Genomic DNA, 25,167 nt, shown 5'->3' with positions numbered 1-25,167 from the left:
CTCCCGAATTTCACGGGAAGCGGCTAAGCGGGCGGGGCGAGCTGCTGACGACCGGTTCCCCTGCGCTGCCGAGATGGGGTCCGAGGAGGGGAACGGAGGTGGTCGCCGCAGGACGGCGAGAGGCAGACTGAGGAGCCGGCATGGTGGACCAAGGGCAGCTCTCTTCCGCCGGGGCATGACCTAGGAGATCGCCTCAGTCTGCGCAGCGGAGCTGTACGACTCCCCTGGCTCGCCGAAGAGGCCGGTCTGTGAGACAGGAGCATTCAAGTTGTTCTCGTCTGCGTCCGTCATGTCAGCCAGACACAGCCAAAGGTGGCGATCTTGAACCACTGTGGTGGACATCGCACGACTGAAGGTCGCGGCCTCCCTCGTAAATCCTTTGTGAGCCTGCAGCAACGTTATTGCGTGCAGGGCCGAAGCCGCCTCTCCGGCATGCCTGATGGGCAGCGTCCGTAACCGGACGACTGTCTACAAACACGGGAGGGAAGGGTTGGGTGGTCCCTCCAGGAACACATCCCGCTCCACTGAAGGGGTCCCCGCCTTTAGCGGCTCCGTTGGTGAGGGAGGTGAGGGGTGAAAGCTGAACGGCCGGATGGCCGCAAATCACGTCAGCTCTTCGTGCCGTCGGGAAAGAAAGGCACAGGAGGAGAGGACCGAGAGGCCCGAGCAGCTCCGAAGTACCAATCATGTGGGCGGGACGGTTCGGGCGGAGAGGGGTTAACCTTCCCAACTCTACTGTCTCCGCCGCTCGAGCGGGCACGGCCGCCATCTCCGGAACGACTCTGCCTCGGAGGAAAAATGGACACACCCCTCTGATGCTGCAGAAGTGACGGGACCAGAAGGAGGTCCAATGGATTCGGCAGACATCGTAGAACACGACTCTGCAGTCTCCACCGGAGCCTCAACCGGCTGAGGATGAGAAGGCCGGTAGGTGGAGGACGCATCCTCCGTCCTACTCAGCGTAGTGACGCGAAGGGCGCCCTGCGAGCGCTTGACAGCCGCACCATGGCGGCGTCAGCACTGCAAAGGCGCGGACAGCGTTCCCGTAGAAACGACACTCGTCTCCGCAATCCAAGAGGGTTATGCTCTCACAGAGAGAACAGAAACTCTCCACGAACGCAGCCCCGGAGTGCTCGATGCCTGAGCACGAAGACAGCGCTCGTGACCGTCACTGGAACCCTTATACTTCTCGCATCCAAGATCGCACGGGCGAAAAGCTATCCTGAAAAGGACGCTGATCTCCGCATATACGAGAGAGTGGCTGCCTTTAACAAGGCACAAAGCTCTCTCGTATCACTCTTTTAGGGAAATTCACTCAGATGCTTAGTTGATGAGCGCACAGGAAGGCAACGCACACACTAAACTCAAAACAATAAACAGATGTAGAGCCGTGGAATAAGCGAAGCGTCCGCTGTGATACTGCTAGTTCAACCAACTTCAGCAATCAAATCCCAACAGAGTAAAGTAGCTTCTCAGTAGCAGATAAAGCCGGCTTTCAAAGCGAAAAAGCTAATTTCCCTATTTGCACCTGCTGCTTATAAAGGCACCTGGCGGGGCGGCGCCAGCATTATGCAAATATCTCAATGCCAAGTTCATTGGCGTTTTAGTAGTATACGAAGCAGATTGGTCTCTCTAAGCGAGTTCCCAATTCGTCGGTCACGACGTGACGTCGTAGTGACCGACTGAAAGGGAACTATCTGGTGCACATTTGAAACTATCGATAGTTTCACGTGCACGTGCGAAAGTTTCATGTGAGCACGCGAAACTAAACTTAAAAAAAAATTGCGTATGAAGGTTTCAAGTGAGCACATGAAACTAAACTTTCGATTTTTTAACTCCAATGTCACCTTAGGGGCTCGGTAAAAATCTGCCAATGGGGAAAGCAAATTTTTTTTTGAATTTTTCTAGAATTTAGTGTTTAAGCAAAATGTTCATGATTTTTTGCTTATCCCATTGGCAGATTTATTTGCTTGTTTTATGCACAAAATCACTTAAATTTGATATTTTTGGTTTAAAAAACTAGACTTATTTTGGGTCGTTTTGCTCATCAAGGAAAAGCATCTTAATTTAAGAATTTTTATATATTTTTAAACAAGAAAAAAAAGAATTTTTTTCCTTGAAAATTTTACTTAGTATTTTTGTCTTGTTTTCAGTACAAAAATCTACAACCTTTATAAAATGACCTAAGATAATACGCTTTGTTTGTAGACAGAAAAAAAAACATAAAATTCAAGTGAATTTGTACTTAAAACAAGCTAAAAACAACCCCACTTAATTCAAGAAAAATTCAAGAAAATAAATTATTGAACCATTGGCAGATGTTTTTGCTTGTTTTAAGCACAAATTTACTTAAATTGTATATTGTATTTGCTCATCAAGAAAATGCATCTTGATTTAAGATTTTTTTAGATATTTGTACTAAAAACAAGACAAAAATATTAAGTAAGAAAGTCATTTTTTGCAGTGTAGATAGCATATTAGGACCTCTTTAAAAGGTATAGTACCAGCTTTGTATCTTTTCTTCTGACAGTGATGAATAGGAACCTCATTTATTTACTTCATTCTGTTTTGTTTGTTTCAGGCCCCATTTAATGTGGAGTAAAGTGAATCCACATTTGCTCCAGGCATCAGGACTAGCTGGTGATTTCCAAAAGTTAACATCCTCAATTTCAACAGCTTATTACAGATAGGCTGACCACACGCTTCGAGATTCAAAGCCAGATTTCACTCCTCAGCTTTTCTCACAGGATATTGTGTGTTTTCATACAGTTGCTGAAACATGATGGGCATGAACATGTCACGAATACTGAGTATTTAGAAAAAAGTGGTATGGGCGAATCATCTAGTCTGGTTATTCAGTAATGTACAGTACATCTCAGGCCTTCAGTTCACACTTAGTTCTGTTGTGCAATGGCTCACATTGCTTTCATTAGGGATCTTATGTGTGTTCTCTGATATTTACATAGAAGGTCTGTGGCTTTATTAAGTGCATAAATTATCCAAAGACAGTTTTACATGTCCATTTACAACCCTAGGATTTGCCTTTAGAATAAAATGGTTTATTATTACCTTATTTGAAAGGGTCATGAATAATAATGTTGAGCTTTGCTCTGATTGGCTGTTTCACAGAGCAGCTCATTTAAGTAGCTCTCTGTGTGTCTGTAAACAGATCTTGGGCCCTATTTTAACAATCTAAGTGCATGGTCTAAAGCGCATGGTCTAAACAGGCGTGTCCAATTCCACTTTTGCTAATTTAACGACGAGAAAAACGGTTTGGGGAGCGCACGGTCTAAAAGTGTTGTTCCTATTCTTGTAATGAGTAATGCGTGTGTTTTGGGCGTAACGTGCAATAAACCAACGAGAGTCTCAGCTCTAATCCCCTTTATTTTTTGGAGATTGTTAATGGACGTTTCTGAGTGGTAAGTTTGTGTTTTTTTTTAGTATGGACCTGCAAAACGTAACTGTACATTAAAGTCAATAGTAGACCTTTAGCCTTAATACTAGCATATAGAATTAACTAGCATATAGCACTAACTCAGCAGGCACAACTTTGTTTTTAGCATTGTAACAGCATTGTATGTAATTTAATGTTGGGGATGTACATCTCAACTGTGACGTCACAGTCGATGTTATGTTTAGATTGGTCTGTTTTCCAGCTTTTGCATGCACAAGGTTTAAATAAGAAGGAGGAAACAATCGTGTTTTTGAGGCTCACGATATGTCATTACCATGTACAGGGCTCCTATTATTCATCTATGCTTAAATAAATACAGTTTTACATTCTACGCCACCTTTAAAGAGACTCAAGTACATTATAAAATATAAACAATCAGACACTTGTTAAGTCATACATATAGTTTGCTGGTGCATTGCTCATTCAAATGACTTTCAAGTCAAAGAGCAACAACTATATGGCAAATACGTATAATTAAGGAACCTATTTGCTAGACACAAACATTTTATTTAAGCTGACATGAGTACATCAGTAAGTTTTCTTCCTATATAAACCACAACCTTGCTGTTGGTATTATCACTAAGTTTGCTGAGCTGAGCTCAGCTAGTTAAGTAAAAAAGAAAGCATCAGCTAAACTATAGAGCTTATGATTCGGGCCTGGTATGGTCTGTTTTTTTCCCTCTTAAAGACAAAGAGCTTAAGTTCAGTCCATTATCTCCTACTTCTCTTCAGCTATTACAGCCAAAGACAACTTCCACTTCAAAATCTGATACCAGGGAGTTTTTAAGCTCTCTCAAAGTGAAAAGGACTTTCTCAGAGGTTTATCGAGCCAAGCTACATTTGTTTAAATTCTTATCTTTCCAAACATGTCGTTGGGGTCCAGATGGAATCTGCACTGCTTTAGGAAATTCAATTATACCTGAATTGTGCTAATATTGATTTGACAGAGAAAGCAACAATATTTACACAGAGTGGGCGCAGTTGTGCACCTAGACGCCAAGGTTTCCACTTATTGTATTGCCAATGTTCCAATAACACAATCAGTGCCGATATGCCATTGTTTGTGTAGCACTGATGTAAGTTTACACATACTGTACAGTCAGCTCATAAATGGAGGCGCTAAACTAAAAAAAAATTATCACGTTTTGGGCATATTTCATTTACAATGGTTATTGTCTGTCGACAAGTTTGGTAAGCCAGCAAAAAATCTAAAGATGTTGAAGAAATGGAAATATTCCTTTTTATTTAAAAAAACATCAGGCAGAAAAAATCATCTCAAACATATACAGATGTTGCCTGTCTTAACATACTGTAGAGATGGGCATCTGTCTGTATGGATCACTGTTACCAACAGTGTAATTCCCATCCAAATGTTAGACATATGTGACCCAAAATCAGTCAAAAGTCGCACAGATATATTTGTAGCAATAGCTAACATCATCTATTGTGTATGGGTCCAAAAAAAATTATGCATTCATTTTACATTTCCTACCGTACACAGTAAAAATGCATCATTTTTGTCTAATCAAAATATATTTTTATGTTACTTTATCTTAACAAAATAAGTTAAACAATTTCAACTTGTTGTTATATGTTATGTCAAAAATTAAGTAGGTTGAATTGACTTGCAAAACCAAGTTGTCTTAACTTCATGCTGCATTTTTTACACTGTAAATATATTAAGGCTGTCAAGCGATTAACATATCTAATCTAGATTAATCGCAAATTAATTGCACGTCTTTATCTGTTCTTTATTTGCCTTAAAGGGATAGTTCAGCCAAAAATGATATTAAACCCATGATTTACTCAACCTGAAGCCGTCCAAGATGCATATGTCCATCAGTTTTCAGACGAACACATTTTCAGTTATTTTAGAAAATGTTTTAGATCTTATAGTTAATCAAATGTAAAGTTACAGGGTCCAACCGTCGAGTCCAAAAAATGTGCATCTATCCTTCACAAAATAAATCCAAACGGCTCCACGATGATAAACAAAGGTCTTCTGAGGGTAATCCGCGCTGTTTTTTGGTAGAAATATCCATATTTAAAACTTTATAAACGAAAATAACTCGCTTCTGGTAATGCCGCCATCTTAGTGTGTCTGCATTCAAGATGAGAGCTTACGCAGCTTACGGAGGTTTCTCTGCTGCTGCTCTGTGCCCCGTCCTCCGAATTTGTCATAAGTCACTAAGAAAAGTGCGTACACTACGCTAATACTCTCTCCTGAATACAGAGGAGTCTAAGATGGCGGCGCTACCGGAAGGTAGTTATTTTCGTTAATAAAGTTTTAAATATGGATATTTTTACAACATCACCGCGCGGATTACTCTCACAAGGCCTTTGTTTATCATCCTGGGGCCGGTTGGATTTCTTTGGGGAAGGATATATCCACATTTTTTGGACTTGAAGAACGTGGACCCTGTAACTTTACATTTGATTAACTGAAGACCTAAAACATTTTCTAAAATATCTGATAATCTGTGACTGTTTGTCTGAAAACTGATGGGCATCTCGGACGGCTTCAGGGTGAGTAAATCATGGGTTTAATATTATTTTTGGCCAAACTATCTCTTTAATTTAACACATTTGAAGTTTTCATTCTCTAATCAACATGGATGTGGACAAATATGGATGCTTTATGCAAATGCATTCTTATTATTAGTGAAACAGTCACCAAAACAACAACAACGTGTTTGGCCTTGGGTCAAAAATTGTGTGTTGCGTTAATCGCACATTAATAAAATTAGTGTCTTTAACTCTTTCCCCGCCATTGACGAGTTATCTCGTCAATCTGCAATACCGCTATTATCCAGCAGGTGGCGCAACTTATAAAACTCAGAAGTATTGCCCTAGGGCAAACAGCTGTATATCCGGGTATGTTTTAAAGATCGCTCTGCATCTGATCTCTATCAAAAATCCTTCACAAAAATTGAATTATCTCAGCTTTTTGCTCAAAATTTGGTGTTTTTGATTTTCAAATATTTGTATCTGAGCCATATATTGTCCTATCCTAACAAACCATACATCAATGGATTAGCTATTAATCTCAATTTCAAAAAAAAAATGCCCCTCTTGCCAGATTTTGTGGTCCAGAGTAAGTTAAGTCCAATACACTGTATGTTGAGATATAACTATTGAGTAAATAATCAGTGCCCTTACCTGTTTTAGGAGGTTTTCCACCAGCTCCTAATAAAAAGAAAACAGCACAATGTCTTTTGCACAACAACAGAGTACAATGGTAATTTTTGGTAATGCTTGTTAAGATGATTTTGGGTTAACATTTCCAGCTTTAAATGCATGGAAGATGCCTGAATAATAAAATATTAACAAATACATCACATTTAAAGATTCAAGGCAGTTACTGTATGTATTTCTGTAAATGGTAAAATCTATCAAAACACGAAACAAAAAAGTACCACTTTTATTCATTTATTTCATGAAATTTTATTAAAAAATGCCAGTAGTTTTCCATGCCAGTACATTTTGTGATGATAGTCACCATATTTCTTAGTCGAAGCAAATCGGCTTCCTTTTCATAATTATGTAACCCTAACCAGCAAGTGAGTGCTGGTGACAGACACAAGAAGGCCGTGGCCTTAAGCTTCTTTGTTAGAGCACCCCCACTCCCATCCGTATCAATCACCTGTTCAAGTCTCGCTCGGGGTGCCATTTACGCTGCCGAAAAGGACAGTGTAAAAATTAAGGTTTATTAAAGTTTGACCTCTTATATCTCTTACCAGCTCCATAACCTCCAAGCCCATAACCTCCTGTCTGACCACCAGTGCCTAGAGTCCCAGCACCTCCGCCATATCCTCCTGTAGCATACGAGAAGAGTTCATTAAAACCCAGTTTACACATTATACATCAAACATGTCTGTATTGAGATGACTATCACTCTAAATACAAACGATCCTAAATAGCACTTAAAGTGGTTAACTGGCTCGTAAACATAGGGGAACCATTTTAAGTGCCATATACAGTAGCTCCTATGCAGTACCTGTGTAGAACCATATCTAGTGCTATAGTGGTGCTATATCACCCCCGGATGGTTCTTCATATGTGCTTTATAGGTGCTATCACTAAAAATTGTTCCCCTATGATTACAAGCTTTTGGTGCTACTTAGCACTAAATATTTTTAGAGTGTACAAGGAACATTATAAAGGCCTAAAAAGTGTAAAGGCTAGTACAAAAGTCTGTTTTGTGGCCTCAACAATATAACTGACATTACAAATACATTACTAATGAAAAGAATAATCCCAGGTGCTGTTGAAAAATTAGCTTAGTTATCACACTTTTTTGGGATTTCTGACTAAGGGCCAGATTTACTAAACAGGCAAATTAGCGTGAGAGCGCAATTTCAGTACAGCACTGATGGGAGTGAAAATATCTGTGGGTGATTTACTTACAAGGTGCAGGTTAAAGAACAAGGGTGCAAAAATCGAATTTCTATGAGGACCAACACAATCATGAGCAGCGCAATTTAGCATAGGGTTTAAGATACGCTTTTATTTGGTGTTAAATAATGGACCAGTAAACTGACAAGAACAAACCTTAGTATATCACGTTGCGTGAATCATTAAATACTCTGTCTTTTATTGATGTTGACTGCACCTGTCATACTTTTGGAATCAACTTTGTTACTTTATCGTATTTCTTTACCAGTGATTGGTTTAATGAAAAATGCATATTTTAGATAAATGAGAAAATGTTTGACTGATTGATGTGATTAAAGTGGTCATTGATTGATTGATTAAATTTACAAGTACAGGTAGATTTATGCATTAGGTACACCAAAAAAAACCTCCAGTGTTAAAGGAACAGTATGTAGGATTGTGGCCAAAACTGGTATTGCAATCACAAAACTTGTGGCTAAAACTGGTACTGCAATCACGCAACTAGTGGCCAATACACAAAATGACAACATAAACATCAGTTGAGGGCTGCAACTCCACTTTTTAAATGACAATATCCGGGCCAGACCACTGTTGTCAATGATATAAGTATTTGAAATGAAAATGATTTCTTAATGTCTAGTGACATATCAGGACCATTTTATGATTAATTGATATACATTTCTTACATACGGTTCCTTTAAATAAAAAAAGAAAAAAAATTGTCAAATCAACATATATTTTTATGTTACTTTAACTTAAAACATTAAGTTAAGCAATTTCAATTTTATAAGTTATGTCAACTTATCACAAGGTCAAAACCAAGTTGTTTTAACTTCATGCTGCATTTTTTTACACTGCAGTGTTAATAATTTACATCCAGAGTGTTACATTTTTTTTAACATTGCTGCAATACAAGGTTAAAATTGCAAAAAATGGGCAAACACACTTTGATAAGGAAAATGATTACATCATGGTATTAATCTCAGCACTAACAAGCAAACAATATAATTTTGGCTTTTTTTATAAAACCAAGAAATCAAGGGTCAAGTGCTCAGCTAAAGATAAAACTGCAGGGTTTCCCGCAGCACTTTTCAGTTCGGGCGGCCCACCTAAGCTGGGATACCCTACCACCTTAACTAGGTTATCCAAAAAAAATTATTCGCTGCACAAAAGGCTGTCAAGTGCACATGGCCGAAATGAGAGAAAGACATGGTCCTTCACTGTCTGGAGGATAACTAGCCTGTTGATAAAACATTTAATTAATTAATAATCTAGTATGTGTTCATTTTCTGTCATAGTTTCTTCAAAATTGAGTTTAATTTGAGTGTTTTAAATAAAAATATTTTCATCATGACGTGTACGCCCCGCCCCTTTGATTGCCACGCACCCGGCCCGCCCACCGGCACAACCCTACCACCTTAACTAACACATTTTCTGCTGGAAACCCTGAACTGCACTATAACTGTGTGTTCACATCGCCGGCACCAAGAACATCAAAGTGGTCAGAAGTCATTCATTTTCATTGAAAGCCGGCTGCGAGCTCCGGTGAGTCTTGGACGGCGTGAGCATTGAGGAGAGTTGAAATCAGCTTAACTTTATGGTAATCAGCTATGACGCGGTTTTGGCGGCAACCAATCGGAAGGAGGAAACCAAAAGTCCTCCACTTGAGAGGATTTCACAGAATGCATTCGGTGTGAATATACAGTTAATTTAGCTGGGTTATTTTTTATCCAATAAATATTGGACAGAATACAGTGACTTCTCATTAACTTAATCTAGAGTCTTACTTTTTAAACACTATTCTTCAGTGTATACTGTATATAATCCACACTATGACCCCGCTTTCACATTTTACGGTTGTGATATTTTTTTACAAATAACTTATCTGTGAGCTTCACACAATAGTAGCACACTCGCACATGTTAAATGACAAAAAAGCAAAATGATTGCTGTGTTGATGGTTTTATCCAAAGCAATTTACAGTGGATTACGAGGGATAGATTTTTTGTGTGTTTACTGGGATCAAACCCATGACCGTGTAGTGACAGTAGGTGCACTATTTATAATACCCAACAGAAAAAATGCTGTAACTTACAGTATACAGGCAACACAAAAGAAGAGAATTATGTCAACAATCACTAATGATGGATTTATTTGTTCTCATTAGTGCCGAAAACATTTATTGTTGATTTGTGCTTGTTTTGATTGTTTTTAAACCTGTTAACATAACAGGTTTAAAAAGATTAAAATTAAATATATTTTCAACTGCAAAAAATATACTTATAACATATAACTTATATAACTTATACTTATAACTTATTTTTGTGTGTGTCCTTTTAAATCCAAATGAGCTGCTGAAATTCAAACACTGATCACCATAATGGTTTGTTGAAATTAAAACTCAATTGTGATGTCAATTATTTTCTCTCGTTTCTCTCTCTCTGCACTAAATGGCAGTGCCATGGTTGGATAGTGCAGATTAAGGGGCGGTATTTTCCCCTTCTGAAATCAAAACGCGAGCCAAATTTCAATACCTATTTTTTTACATGCTTGCATAGAATGGTTTACCAAAACTAAATTACTGGGTTGATATTTTTTAGGTTGATTTTCTAGGTTGATAGAAGCACTAATTGTAGCACTTAAACATGGAGAAAGTCTTTAATATATGATGGTTTAAAACTACATATATTTTCAAATTCAAAAAATATATTTAATTAAGCATTTTAAAATATTTAAAACATATTTTGACATGACACCATTGACAGGTGATGAAAGAGGGACAGTACTTAAATTAAAATGAAGATTTTCTTTGGATTCACCAAAATGGTTTGGTTTGTCCTTCAATGTTCAAGACATGGTTATGAAAAGCTGTGTATAATCATTTTAAATGTTGATCAGAGAGTCTCTTACTTTCCAGCTTTTGGCTACAATAACCTCAAAAGTCTCTGCAAACTAAACTTTCCAGTCCTACTGCCTTCAAGTTGTAAAGTTTGCCAGTGTTATTTCTTCACTTTTTAAATTCACTCAATTTTTATAAACAAACGAAGTGGTTAATAGTTTTCTGAACAATGTTCTCAGTCGTGATCATGGTTTCAGTTCTTGCTGGTACCTGGGTAAACTCCAGCACCTTGTCCTCCTCCTCCGACCCCACCCTGTGGTACGTACACCCCTAAAACAGAGAAAGAAAAGCCATGAGAGTCTGTTTATTGTTTTATTGTTTTCTAGTCCTAATCTCAACCTCAGGGGTATACAAGGAGAAGAGCTTTAAAGTTTTGGCAACACTATGTCTGAGAAAATGGAACTGATTTATGAAAATACTGCTGGATTTCTCTGGAATTTGAGCTAACTCAGGTTCTCCTGGGAAGATCTGAGTTCATAAATACAATGTGATGTGTTTTTGCCAGAGTCAAATGGATTTCATATTTCTTTGAGGCAAGAAAATTGGTCGTTGTGTAGAATTAATTGTGTAATTAATGCTGTGAGCAATTCAAAATGTCAACCTTACCATGAAAAAAAGCTTTTACCAAATGTTTTTAATTATACTGATTTGTCAGATGTCAATATTTAGTGACTTAATGCAAGGTCTCTGTTTAAGTTTCAAACAATTTGTCACAAAAAAGGCACATCCGTAACGAAGAAATGACACATCCATAAAAGAGAAATGTCACATCCATAATTTTGTTGCTTCCTCATACATGCGCACACAAAAAAATGAATAAACATGTTATAAAAGCCACCCCTTCTGCATTTGTTGGGTATTTTTGCATTTTAATTCACAGAATTCCTTCAAAAGAATCTGGTCTCCCATACATTCTCTGAAAAATTACGCCATCCTCTCTGGAGTTTATGAAGTACAAAAAATATTAAAGTTATTAATCCATCAGAACATTAAGCCAGATTCTCTCTGTCAAGGCGCGCATTTTAAATTTCAAAGGTACATCGACTGAAAGACGGCAATGTCGCAAATCTGTGACTTAGCATGCAAAAGCCAATGAGTTTTGATATCACTGCCATAAAGCAATGTGTCATAAAGCTTCTTGAGGAACAATATTTACATTTGAATTCATAACGAATGCAAGATTTGACGTTTACAGCCGCTGATGAGAACTATATTAGTATAAGGACTAACATATTAGTCCTGTCAACATGTCAACATTATAAGCTTCAGTGTGTATGAAAACGTAAGTAAATGTACATGTACCACACGAACAACCACACTTTATGTAAAAATACTAGGGCTGTCAAAATTAACGCGTTAATAACGCGTTAAGGCAAATTCATTTTAACAGCACTAATTTAATTAACGCACGATTAACGCAACACATAATTTCTGTTTGTCCCACAGCTGGATGAATTGAGCCGCAGCAAGTGGCCCGCGCTGTCTAGATGAGTCGGAGGTTTTCATAAAAATAAGAACATTAAGCTCTCGTCTAGCGAATCCAATGGTGTAAATGGTCATTATATATCTAAAATGAGCTTTATCTGCACGTTTCCTGAGAGGTGTACCATCCCAAATCCATAATCTAAAGCAAAGATGCGTCTTCTTTAACTTTTTGGTTTCGTTTTTAAAGCATTCAGAAATGATAGAAAATAGACTGCAGGACGTTGCTTGATGTTAAAATAATTATTAAGAGAGATAAAGTTCAGGACCTGATTGATGTTAAAAGAGTTATTAAGAGTGACAAGACTCAAAAGCGATGTCTGACGCAGACGTCTGAAGCGCATGCATACAAACGGGCGAGTGCGCGACCCTGATATACATCTAACACAAAATTACAGCTTTTAAAATATCTGTTTTGACAAGAATTCACACAGGTATGACCTATAATCTGTTATATCTGAAGTGAATGTTTTGTTAACTGTTGAGTAAAAGTATCTGTTGTGTATCATTATATTAAACCCTTGCATTAACCTACAGTATCTTAAAGGCTCTCCTGATTTTGCCAAGTGGTTGACGTCCTCAGGGCAACATTATGTTGACCCTGGGACAACATTTCAATCAACCAATCAGATTTCAGAAGATGTTTTAAGTTTAAGCTTACAACCAGGATTAGCTGTTTCTAGACCACTGTTTTTCACTTATCATGTCCCTCTGATTTTAGGGTTTGGTTATGGTTAGGGTTGGGGTTTAGGGTGGGTTTAGGTTTTATTTAGAAAAATGTTGTCCTTGGGTCAACACAATAGGTTGCCCTGAGACATCTCTCACGTGGCAAAATTAGTTTGAGCGTATCTTAAAGCAGTCTGTCTCAATGTCAAAAATAAACAATAAAATAAAAACATATATTTAACATATATTGATATTGTTTTTGCTCTGCGTAAACAGGTGTAGTTCTGTCATGCTTTGTCAGATTCCAACAATTGTTCCAATTGTTTTAAAGTTTTAATAGAGAATGTTAAAATATAAATAACACATTTTTTTAAATTTGCTCATCCCAACTCAGTTTGCCAGCACAGGTCACAAATGATGCAGCAGCAAACAGAAATGGAGAAAGAACAAATGTCTTCTTAAGGGAAAATCATATATAAAACTATGGCTGATGGTTCTGTTGAAAATGTAAACAGGCTGTTGTAAACATACATTTGCTTACAGCATATATATTGACCAAATCCATGTTGATTAGAGCATTAAAAACTTGAAAAGTGTTACAATTAGGTAAACTTAGAACAAATAAAAATGTGAGATTAATTTGCGATTAATCGCGAGTTAACTCATGAAATCATGCGATTAATCTAGATTAAATATTTTAATCTATTGACAGCCCTAAAAAATACATACGTGTTCACATAATATCAAAGTACTTAAATTAAAATACAACATATTAAAGTACTTTTTGTTATAAAGAAGATTAGATTACTTAACATCATGTAAATATAATAAATAATAAAAGACTGGATCCCTTGACATAAAGCAAAGGTTGTAAATAAAAAAATACTTTTGTGATGACAAACAACTTCACAGAAGTTCTTGAACTATTATGAACACAACCACTAATAAACAGTATTTTAGTAGGTTTTGCTTTTTTAAATGACATTTATTAACTTTATGTCAGAACCATATATCAGCCGCAATAAGAAATGCATGTTGTTTTATCATGCAGTTACACCAAAGACTCCATCATTATTAAGCCCAAAGTTAAATACACTCTCTTATTTGTTTCTTTACCAAATATATTAATAATAAATCAAGGTCAAATAGAAAAAATTGTGCATGAGAAGATTGATAGTGGACAGGTCAGACAATGATATTGTTACAAAAGCTCTGGATTGCCCTGGCACTGACTTAGAAAATGAAGAAATGGAATCTTTAATAAGCTCCTGGAAGGTTTACATAAACTATGATCATGTTTGAAGCAGAGGAAAACTTCAGAGAAATGATTTGCATAGACAGATTCCTGTGTATATTATTTCATAGCTGCAAAACATGATTAGAGGTGACAAAAATGTTTAGTCTGGATCAAGCTACAGTACATGGGAAAGTGTTTCTTTTAAACACTAATGGCGACGGCATCTTATCACAGCACTGCCTCACAAAGCAAGTTTTTCACATATCCGCGGCATTTCAGAGGAATACTGCACACAGAAATGACAAGAGATACAGTGAAGAGATACAACAGCGTTGGAGTGGGACTCATTTTCAGCCCTTGAGTTTAGTTTAGTTCACTTAAGTTCACGACTGACTATATTTTTTGAAAAGCCGATGAAAGTGGCACGTTCACATATTGTGCTGTGATACATTACATACAATTACAGCTTACTGAAATGAAACATAACTAGGTCCTAAAGGTTTTATGTACTTTTTAATTGTTTGAAAAGGCAGTATGCATTCCTTTCCCTTCACTTTCTGTTACAACCCTGTGTATACAGCTGGATGATTTTGTAGTTGTTATGCAGTAGCTGAGCATCACCTGACAGAAAGTGTCTGTCAGACATTAAACTGTTGGAGCATTTGAGAGAGACGTGATAGAGATCTTGGCTCAGACTAACATTACATTCACTGAAAATATAATCTCTTTATATTGTTTAGTAAGAGACGAAAGCAGGTCCGCCCCCTCAAAACACACTTTAGCAGGACAGGAAGTGACCCGTCACCATGGTAACCATGTTACAGTCATATCAGAATCAAATGGAGGATTTCCTGCCTCTGTGTCAATAGTGAGAGCAGGATTCAAATGCCTGGTATCAGTATGATGTTAGGGTTTGGGTGAATAGACCAGTATAATGTCCTCAATGACCTCTGAAAATTACTCTACATGTTTAATCGACCCATTTACACAGATTTAACATTCTGAAACAGGATATCGTAAACTAAAAACACTGACAATACCCTTGATACATGTCAAATAAGCAAACTCAGTTGGGGCATATAATAAGCATTTCCACAGTAGTTTATGAGTGTATACACCAGATGTGAGATTTACAGAAGACTTTTCTGGATATAAATCGATTGTTTGACGTCAGTACACTTTTTTGGAAAAAAGTACAGTTTTGTATGTTGTGTTTTAGGGCCTTAACAATTTAAGTACATGGTCTGAACCGCATGGCCAGGTGCACTTAGTGCATGTGCAAATCAGAGGTCATGTTAACCAAAAATTCTCAGTTTTTGGCGTAATATTTTAAACAGTGACGGAAAAATCTGAAGACCATTCGTCATTTTTATAACTGTAATTCCCAGCCCTGTCCAGTTTTTGGCACTGTTTAACACTCACTGTGATGGAAAAGCTGTTGATCAGCTCCCAGAACAAAATTAAAATGACAACTAAAAGTCATCTATCCGAGGTAAAGACACAAAATATAATGACAACAGACTGCATTCATCTCCCTTGATGTTTTTATTACACAAGAGCACTCTGTCAATGCAGATTGAAATAGTTTCAGATACAGTAGCCTACGGTGTCATACAGAAAGTTGTTTTTACACATTTGTTGATATTTTAGTCGCAATAGTATTTTGTAATTTGATTTGTTCATATTTGCCTGTTCAGGCACAACGTTCGCATGATTTACAGTCTCCGCTGTCACTGCGGAAAAAGCAAAACTTCATTAATCTGCTTCATGTGATGTAAAGTGTGATGTTACATGAACATGTAAAGTGATTCAAAATCTCTGTTTATCTGTTCTCTTCCCAGATAAATACACTTAGTTTAACTTATATGATCCTCTTGAATGCTCATGATTAAAAATTAACGAAAACAAAAGCTATGAATTATTATCATTACAAAATAAATAGATGGATAAAAATTTGCTATGACCAAATTTTAACCCAATTTATCAAAATGACAGACAATGAAAAAGTCTGACGCAACCTCTGACAGTAAGTTTAATGGGTTGCACATATTCTCTTAATAAAGTCATGGCCGTGTTTTGGGCGAAAATGCAATAAACCAATTAGAGTCTCATCTCCCATTCCCTTTTAAAGCCCAATTCCCTGGATTCATCATTACTGCAAATCGGTCATTCTGATACATGCAATAACTATCCATTATGACATGTAGGCATATCTTAATGTAGACTAAGTAATAATAATATTTTACATTATAATCCTTTCATTTTAAATATTTAGCATGTTTGTGCATTTCTGCGCTTGGCTGTGTGTGTAATAAGCATGTGAGTGTATGTGCGTTGTGCACCCGCCTAGGCGTATATTACTGACTAAACTAAATTAAATAAATTCATTAAAAAAATACTGCACCACTGACTTTAGTCTAAGTTTTAGCTGGACAGGCTAATGAAAATGATAACTGCGTCAGCTGAAACTAGCAAAAAACACTTGTGTGGCGCCTGGCTTTTATATTGTATCATAAATAAACGGATACATTATTTACTCAGAATGCCCAAATAGTGTAAAATGTAATATAAATACAATTTATCCTGGCAGTTTAAATTGAAAAGCTACGCTCCGTCTGTTTGAAAACAATTCAAACGTCAACAAAAACTAACGTCTCGCAGATTCGCTTAGAACGCCTTTGAACTAATTTTGTTGTTATTTGTTTTTAGTGGAGTTTACCGGAAGTTGCGTGTTTTCCATGAAAGTCGCTTGTTTATGTTGTTACTGCTGAAACCGTCTATACCCCAATATAAAATTTCATAGCCCAATATATTAGGTAGAGGTGCTAATGAAGTAAACAGGCTTATTTATGTGTTGGAGGATAGGTTGAAACAATAAAGTGGTAGAAGTGGTGGTGTTAACCTTGGTGACTTTAGTTTTTCTCCAAAATCATTAAAGGGGTCATATGAAGTGATTTCATGTTTTCCTTTGTCTTTGGAGTGTTTAAAGCTGTTTGTGCATATAGAGGATCTGTAATGTCGCAAAAATTAAAGTCTCAAACCCAAAGAGATATTCTTTCTAAAAGTGAAGTCAATGCATTCCTCAAACACCTCATTAAACACGCCCCACATATCAAAATCACTGTGTGGGAAGATTTGCATAACACCGCCCAAATGTATAGAAAAAGAAGGCGTTACTTTTATTCTCGCTGTAGTATTGTTGTCTTCGGCATGTCGTGGAGATGCTGTGCTTTGGTAAGGGACGTAACAAGGTATTCGGCCAATCACAATGCAGTGCATAGCTGGCCAATCAAAGCACAGCATGCTTTTGATGAGCTTTGTAAAAATCAATGCGTACGGTTGTACAAATGTGTTTTTTTTACCTTAAACTGCATGAACACATTGCATTTCACCAAATACACAAATTAATGTCCTTTTTAGCACATCATACATGACTCCTTTAATGGGTTTATTAACCCTTTCACCGCCATTGACGAGATATCTCGTCAATTAAGAGAAAACGCTTCCCCGCCAATGACGAGATTTTCCGTCTTTCTGCAATACCGCTATTATCCACCAGGTAACGCAACTTTTTAAACCCGGAAGTATTGCCTTTTGGCAAGCTGCTGCATGTCCGTGTCTGTTTTAAAGATCGCTCTGAATGGGATCTCTATGAAAAGTCCATCACAAAAATGGAATTATCTCTGCTTTTTGCTCAAAATATGGTGTTTTTGCAGAAACCTACCCATATTCAAAAGCTGATTACAAAAGAACCACTGAAGGTAGGATGAAACGTTTTTTTTTTTTTTTTTTGAAAGCAGAGGGTCTGTTCTTTCATTTGATATATTGTATGTTTATATATTTAAAGAAGAACATTTTCTGGAAGGCATTGACCTTTGGTGAAAATCATGAAAAACGCTGGCGCTGGCTGGCAACTTTTTTTTAAAACGCTGGCTGTGAAAGAGTTAACTTTAATCAAGCTTAAAAACTCTCTTGAGAAATTCTTGTTTAATCAAGTAGATTGTATGAAAATGTAATTTTACTTTTACACATACATTTCTACTTTTATACCTAAATGCCGCAGGCTTAGCTGAGAATGTAGTAGGAAAGCCAACATATTGTCACATTTTGACACTTTGACTGATGAAGGAAGGAAGCAAAGCAGACGTTAAAGAATGTCTGAAGGATTTAAGTGTGAGAATTAAAAGAGTAAATCTCTATGATTGGAAACATCTCTCTCTGCTTCTCCTCTTCCTGAGCTTTAGTATCTCACTATTGCGATACAGAGATAACGTTCACTTTGAGGAATGCAAAGTCAATAAATTTACAATGCAAAGGCCGGCCTACACATCCAGAATAATTAGCTAAACTATGTTTTCCTTCATCATGTATAAGAATATATTACTATCAAGGAATACATGCAAGAAGTGGGTCCCAGTTATGTTAAAATCAACTTTAAATGACTAAAAACATGCTAAAAAGCCTGTCCTTCTCTTTGGCTTGGTACAATGCAATTCATTGAAGACCAGGAAAAAAACTGAGATTGCATCAGATCATGCCACAACCTCATGACCAAGCTCATTCCGGACAGAAAGCATGCACACGTAATGCTTGATGAGATTTGGTTTGGGACAGGGCCCAAATTAGGCCCATCCGAAAGCTGTCCATGCTGGTTTTGGAGCAAATGGTGGTTTAAGTGCAGGTCTTTGTTTAAATCTTGGCTCAGGCTTCTCTTGGTGGATGTACAAAGACAGACTCTCTTTGACATTTACCCTCAGAGGAATTTGTGGTTATAAAGCAACTAACATTCTTATCTTCCCTTCTCTAGGTAATAACATGCAAAGCAACCTACCAGTGAGAAATTAGCTTTAAAATGTTGAAGGAATATTCCACTTTTATAAAAATTTCTCATAATTTACTCACCCGCATGTCTTTCAAGATATTTATGTCTTTCTTTGTTCAGTTGAGAAGAAATTAAGTTTTTTGAGGAAAACATTCCAAGATTTTTCTCCATATATGGCGCTTTTCCATTGCATAGTACCCCACGGTTTCGGTCAGGTCACCTTACTTTTGGGGGCTTTTCCATTGGGTGCAGTACGTAGTACCTGATACTTATTTTAGTACCACCTCGGTCAGGGTTCCAAGCGAGCCAAGCTGAACGTGCCAAAACGTGATGCGAAAACACTGTAGTTCACTGATTGGTTTGAGAGAATCGTCACTACCAGCGTCATCGCTATAGCTAATGTAAAATGCGCTGTCTCAAGCAAACATGATGTCATCTGTGCTCTGCTATAAGTACCCAAACTCCCTTTTAGCGATGAAAAACATCCACAGGTTGAGAATTAGGAACACCATACCAGTTTTTTTTCAGACTTGCAGTTTGTGGCGGCTCATTTGCGACATGAACATCCGCATATATGCTTAAATGCAACTTAAATGAGGGTTAGCGTTAGGCTCAGCGGAGGGCGTCAACTGACACCCTGGGTATTTGTACAGAAACTGTCATGTGAGAGAGAGGTAGTGATAAACGCAAACATCTATTTGTGGTGGTCAATTTTAATTTTGTGGCGGACTGAGAAATAAATAAATAAATGTATGGGGATGTATACATTCCAACATCTCTCTCACTTGTATGATGTCAGAGCAGTAGACAGCGCAAATATAACGACACACCTATAATCCCTCCCGCTCCGAAGTGTTACTAAACTCGATAGAAAAGCTAACCAAGCCAAAGTGTGATGAGCTGACCCGACCTAAACCTTGGGGGACTATGCAATGGAAAAGCACCAATAGTGGACTTTAGTGGACCTGTTTCACTACAGCCTTAAAGGCCTCTAAACAATTCCAACCGAGGCATAAGGGTTTTATCTAGCGAAACGATCGTAACTTTCGTCAAAAAATTTGAAATACACAACTTACAATTTAAATACACAGCTAGATAAGACCCTTATGCCTCTGTTGGGATCGTTTAGAGCCCTTTGAAGCTGCTTTGAAACTGTAAACTGTTAAGGGCCACTAAAGTCCACTATATGGAGATAAATCCTGGAATGTTTTCCACATAAAACTTAATTTCTTCTTGACTGAACAAAGAAAGACATAAACATCTTGGATGTCATGGGGGTAAGAAAATTATCGAGATTTCTTTAGGAAAGAAGAGTATTTCTTTAAGAAGTGCCTTGCTGTTTATTGTTAAGAAGTTATTCAGGTTGTTATTTACCAAATTGAATCACCGCCAGTACCTCAGCAAACAGAGATTAATGATCTACTTAACAAACTTTGGATTTAGCAACTCTCTAAAGAGCCAGACACACATGTAGAGATTGTAAGTTCTTACACTGTTCATATGCTCTTATGAACAAAATGCACAACACCTTGATATCTGGTTATGTCCTAATGGACCGGCAGCTGTTGGGTATATGACTGTGGAGTTTCCAAATGCCAACGATATGGTAGATAAAGTGTCAGATCTGTTAGCAGGCTGACTGTGAATGTAGAAGAGGTTTAATTTAATGCAGCTAAATGAAGCAGCTTATCTTTACTAGCATTCCTACAGAGCTGCTGCCAGCACTTCATGACTTCAATAGAGGATGGCGTTGAGAGTTGAGGTCACAACAGAGGACTGTAGTGCTGTATACTACTCCCCCTGCACTCAGAGCGTATCATATCAGTCAACAAGTGCATAACTGAAAAGCAGGAAATAAGGTAGACTCTGAAAATCAAGATGCTAAAAAGTGTTCTTCACCTTCATGATATAGACAAACCTTTTTTTCTGCAAAGCTACATCAGTCCATAAGTTTTAGCCAATTCTCTTATACCTTTAAGTAGACAAGTAACCTTTTTATCTACTACAAAGAAACTTTTTTACAACAGGTGGTTTCTGTGGATGCTAAAGGTTCATACTACTCGACAAGGAATCTTAGTGCTTTTAATTTTAGGCGACCAAACCAGAGTAAGGTTTCCAAATGGACTGGGTAAGATTCAGTTGTTTCTTTAGCTATTTTTTAGCATGTGTATTTTAGAACTTTTAAAACGTTAGCTGTTAACTTGCAAAATCTCTTCATGCTGAAATGAGCAGTAGAGTACACTACAGCTGTGTTTTAGATCCTGGTGTTCCCTCAAGGCAAAGATTTGTGGCTTTCCTACTTCACCAGAAAGACTGTGGTGGTCTACCAGCCTCACCATCCAAGTTTCACTGGTGAACACCAGCTACTGTAGATCACATCAACATCAGCAGTAACCAGCTGAACTCTTATTGTGATGTTAGATGGTCTTTTCAGCAGGGTTACATTAGGGGTGCACAGGGAACAAACTAACACGGACCGTTTACATTGTTGCACAGGGTCGAGGAAGTTGTTTTTCCGGTATTGTTTTCACGTTGCCAAGAGACGGTGTCCAGCTAATTTATGGAAAGGTTTAATGTTTTTCCATTGAGTTATTGATGAAAGAGTTTTGGTGGCATTTTTTCATCATATGTTATTTTCGGTTTCGTAGTTGGATGTGTAAGATACCAAATCCAATGCTATGTCTTGTTGACTAAAACATAGCATCATTTTGAAATATGTCTGCAGCTCTTAGCAACTGTTTTGGTAGGCTTGAAAATATTTTTTACCCAGCAGGGTTAGATGTAACGCTACAACTAACCCCTCAGCACTAACTATATGAAAACCGCTAACGTTAGCGTAATTCCTACTGTTGCTTAAAATAGGCTACACACAAATGATTGCTGGCTGCCAACAAATTAAATGTGCCTGTCTTACGAACAAAAATATATTTTGACAATTTTTTGGGGCAAGTCAAAGATTGAAATTATAATGAAATGAATGGCTCAAATCAGACTTTGCTGCTCATTATCTCAGAATTTGATTTTTGAAACTGTAGTATGATTATTAAAGACTGGGTCCCATAAAATTTTTTTTGTCATAATTGTGCTGCTTTTTCTCACATATTTACACATTTGCATCCATTTATAATTGAAGTATGGTTAGATGAGGGCTGGATGAACGAATACAGTGTGGATACCTGTCTATTAAAGACAGATATATAAACAATATCCACTTCAACCATAAAGACAAAATAGTATTTAATAGTATTTACCTGTAAACTTAATTTCTAGCAGGTGTTACAACTAACCCCCTGCGTGTTACAATTAACCCCACCTATGGGGTAAGTTGTAACGTTTGCACTTCTGTTGCAATTGCCAAGAATAAGAAGTACCAGAAACAAACTTCAAATGTTCATTTGTAGCAGAGATGTGTGTGTTGCTTTTGTAAAAATACAATGAATCGAACTCAAATATTTTTTTTTTAATGATTGAGCCAAAACCAAAAACCGTTAGGTTGTGCCCCATTTTCCTCTACATGAAAAGCATATGGCATAACTGCACATCATGGCGTTAGCAGCGGCCTGCAGACAGCATGGCAAACCCTGCTCAAATCCATCAACACACCACAAGACGTTCATTCCTTTTACGCAATCATAGTCAGCCCTGGAAAACAAGATCTCCAGGATGGAGTCCAGAGAGGCGCTCCCAGCACAAATAAAGCACCTCAGGAGGAGTCACTAATCAGATTGGGAATTCGTAGGGGGAGGGCAGAGGGGGCAATTCATCATAATCCCATCTGACGGCGGAGGTGTGCCATCTGATCTGGCGGTGATTTCATACACCTTCAAGCACAGCCAGCCGAGTGTCAATGAGGAGGAGACCTAATGGATTAAAGTCCTCTGATGTTGCGAGCCAAAGACTTACGCCAAGCGGCCTCTTTACACGAGCGCTGCCGCATGAAAGGCAGGCTTCTTAATTCTTCGGAGACTAGAAGGAGGTGAGACCTTGCTTTTCTTTCCTTTCATCTGGCCTTCGCCCTTCTCACATAGCTAGCGTGTCATTAATCGCTGTTGTCATAAAACAGTCTAATTATTTTGGCTGTGCAAAAGAGCGCTGGGGCCGTCTGCTGTGCTGTACTGTACTGGAAATGTCTGCGCTAATCTGCGACCAACAGAGGTGTTGGAAGGACACGTAACCCAATATCGAGCAGACGTTGAAGTGTACAGTATGATTGATTGTCGGTTACATGTACAACAGACGTTCACATCGTAAATTAAGGAAGAGGTTGTGAAATTGAAACACAATGTGACGGCACATAATAATTCATACTTCCACTTTGGGCTTACTGTTGAATATTACGTAGCATTGCCAAGTACTTACAGACATGCCAGCACAAGCGATAAGCAGATAAGCATCCCAAACTTGGTCCCTGAGGGGCCGGTGTCCTGCAAGTTTGGAGTATGCCTGGAAGTTGGAAGTTTCTAGTATGCTTAACAAGACCTTAATTAGCTGCCTCAGGTGTGTTTGATAAGGGTTGGGGCTAAACTCTGCAGAACACCGGACCTCCAGGACCGAGTTTGGGCACCTCTGCTCTAGACATAATGCAAGTTTCAGTACAGCAAACAGACCACTGATCTTTTCCTAAATGCAAAAACAGTTAGTGCATGCTTTGTAAAACAATTCTCGGGTTCACAGACAAGGCTTAAGGTTAGTCTTAGCCTAAAACACATGTCTCAACTGAAAATAACTTGCATTGACAGATCTTAAAATGTGCCATTGATTTTTCTCAAGGCCTAGTCCTGGCTTTAGCTATGCCTTGTCTGTAAAACCAGGCCAATGTGCTTTAGGGCCAATCTCATTTCTCTGTCTTACCCCTTCCCCTTTGTCTTCGTCTTCCCCTTGCCCCTCGAAACCGAGTAAAGAGGAAAGGGGTAAGACAGATCGTTCGTCTAAAAAATGAGACACCACTCGATTACCATTTGCGTCTCTTTCCCTTGCCGCTACCGGCTGCTACGTAAACAGACAAGCGTTGACAAACAAAGAAGATGCCGTTGTCTCAGGTTGTGGTATCGATTGCCTGAGCGGAACTCAACAAATAGCGCATAACTTAGCTGCTAGCTAGCGCCTTAACTAGCGATTCAAAACAAAAACATTACAATTAAAACCGCTTGAACATTTTATTAAAAGTATCATAAAACGTGTGTCATAATATAATCTCAATTAAACTGCAGAAAATAACATTACTTTAATTTTTGCGACTCCTTGACAGTTCGACGTTCATCAATAAAACGTCTTGATGCCGGCTCTCCTGAGAAATTCTTACATTAACGTTTACCCCTCTCTTTCAAGTGTGGTCATTATCACACTTCGTTTCAAGGGCTGTGTATCCCTACACCTTGGCCCTAGCCCTTGATCAAACTGAGAATTGAGACACCACTTCGCCTCACATGAACGCGCAAAACCGAGGTGAAGGGGTAAGGGGAAGGGGTAAGACAGAGAAATGATACGCACCCTTAGTCTCTCGGTAAGCCTTCTGCTCTTAAAGGAAACAAGGTAGGGTCATGGCACCGGGCCATTTTGTTCATAAATTTATCATCCAGATTTCACACTGGCTGATGCTGTGCTACGTATCAGCAGTATCATTAAAGTCAGTGGAGAGATATTTAAGATTAGGTTAACCAATCACAGCAATGTGACACATGACAGTAGCTTCCCAAATCCTTGAAATTCCCATCTGCCCCATAATTCACTCATACCAGCAGAGAAAACATTCCACCTGCGCGAGCTGTCCAAACTATCTCACAGGCTCGGATCTTTAAAATTCATATGGGGATTTTGGGATCTGTCCAGTATGGAGCTGAATTGATAATTCTCTCAGAAGGCAAATAGTTTGTTTGAGACGGCAATGAACGAACTCTGCATGGGATCATGCAACTTGGGTTCAGGGTAATCGGGGTCATCTGCGGATAAATAGTTTTGAGGCTTTCGTTTCTTTGAACTCGGTCTAAAAAAAATCTGATTTGAATCGTTTCTTGTCTGTCCAATAGATGCAGGCAGACGGCACACAAGTGTCACAGGTGCCCCACAGACATGCTCGAACGGACCTGCAATTTGTCATTGTGGAACTGGGCCAAGTTTTAAGCGTACGGAGGAAACAGGCAAGAATCTTTATGGCTTCAACGTTATTATCGCAATGAACATAGCAGACTGCTGAAATTAAGATGCAGATTTTG

General features: G+C 38.2%; 1 protein-coding gene across 13 annotated transcripts in view; it reads right to left on the bottom strand.

The window, feature by feature from the left end:
* elna (elastin a) overlaps positions 1–25,167 on the bottom strand; it is a 77,456-nt gene that overhangs the window by 50,576 nt on the left and 1,713 nt on the right. For all 13 annotated transcript variants that reach the window (XM_065281743.1, XM_065281753.1, XM_065281751.1 and 10 more), the window contains exons 2-4: positions 10,959–11,018; positions 7,192–7,269; positions 6,614–6,640 (exon numbers count right to left, since the gene is read on the bottom strand). In XM_065281743.1, the coding sequence (XP_065137815.1) occupies positions 6,614–6,640; positions 7,192–7,269; positions 10,959–11,018 (165 nt within the window). The remainder of the gene's footprint in view (positions 1–6,613; positions 6,641–7,191; positions 7,270–10,958; positions 11,019–25,167) is intronic.

The sequence above is a fragment of the Paramisgurnus dabryanus genome, chromosome 8 (genome assembly GCF_030506205.2).
Source record: "Paramisgurnus dabryanus chromosome 8, PD_genome_1.1, whole genome shotgun sequence".
Taxonomy (NCBI): domain Eukaryota; kingdom Metazoa; phylum Chordata; class Actinopteri; order Cypriniformes; family Cobitidae; genus Paramisgurnus; species Paramisgurnus dabryanus.
The sequence above is the reverse complement of the archived record's forward strand: the minus strand, read 5'-3'. Positions and strand labels throughout refer to the sequence as shown.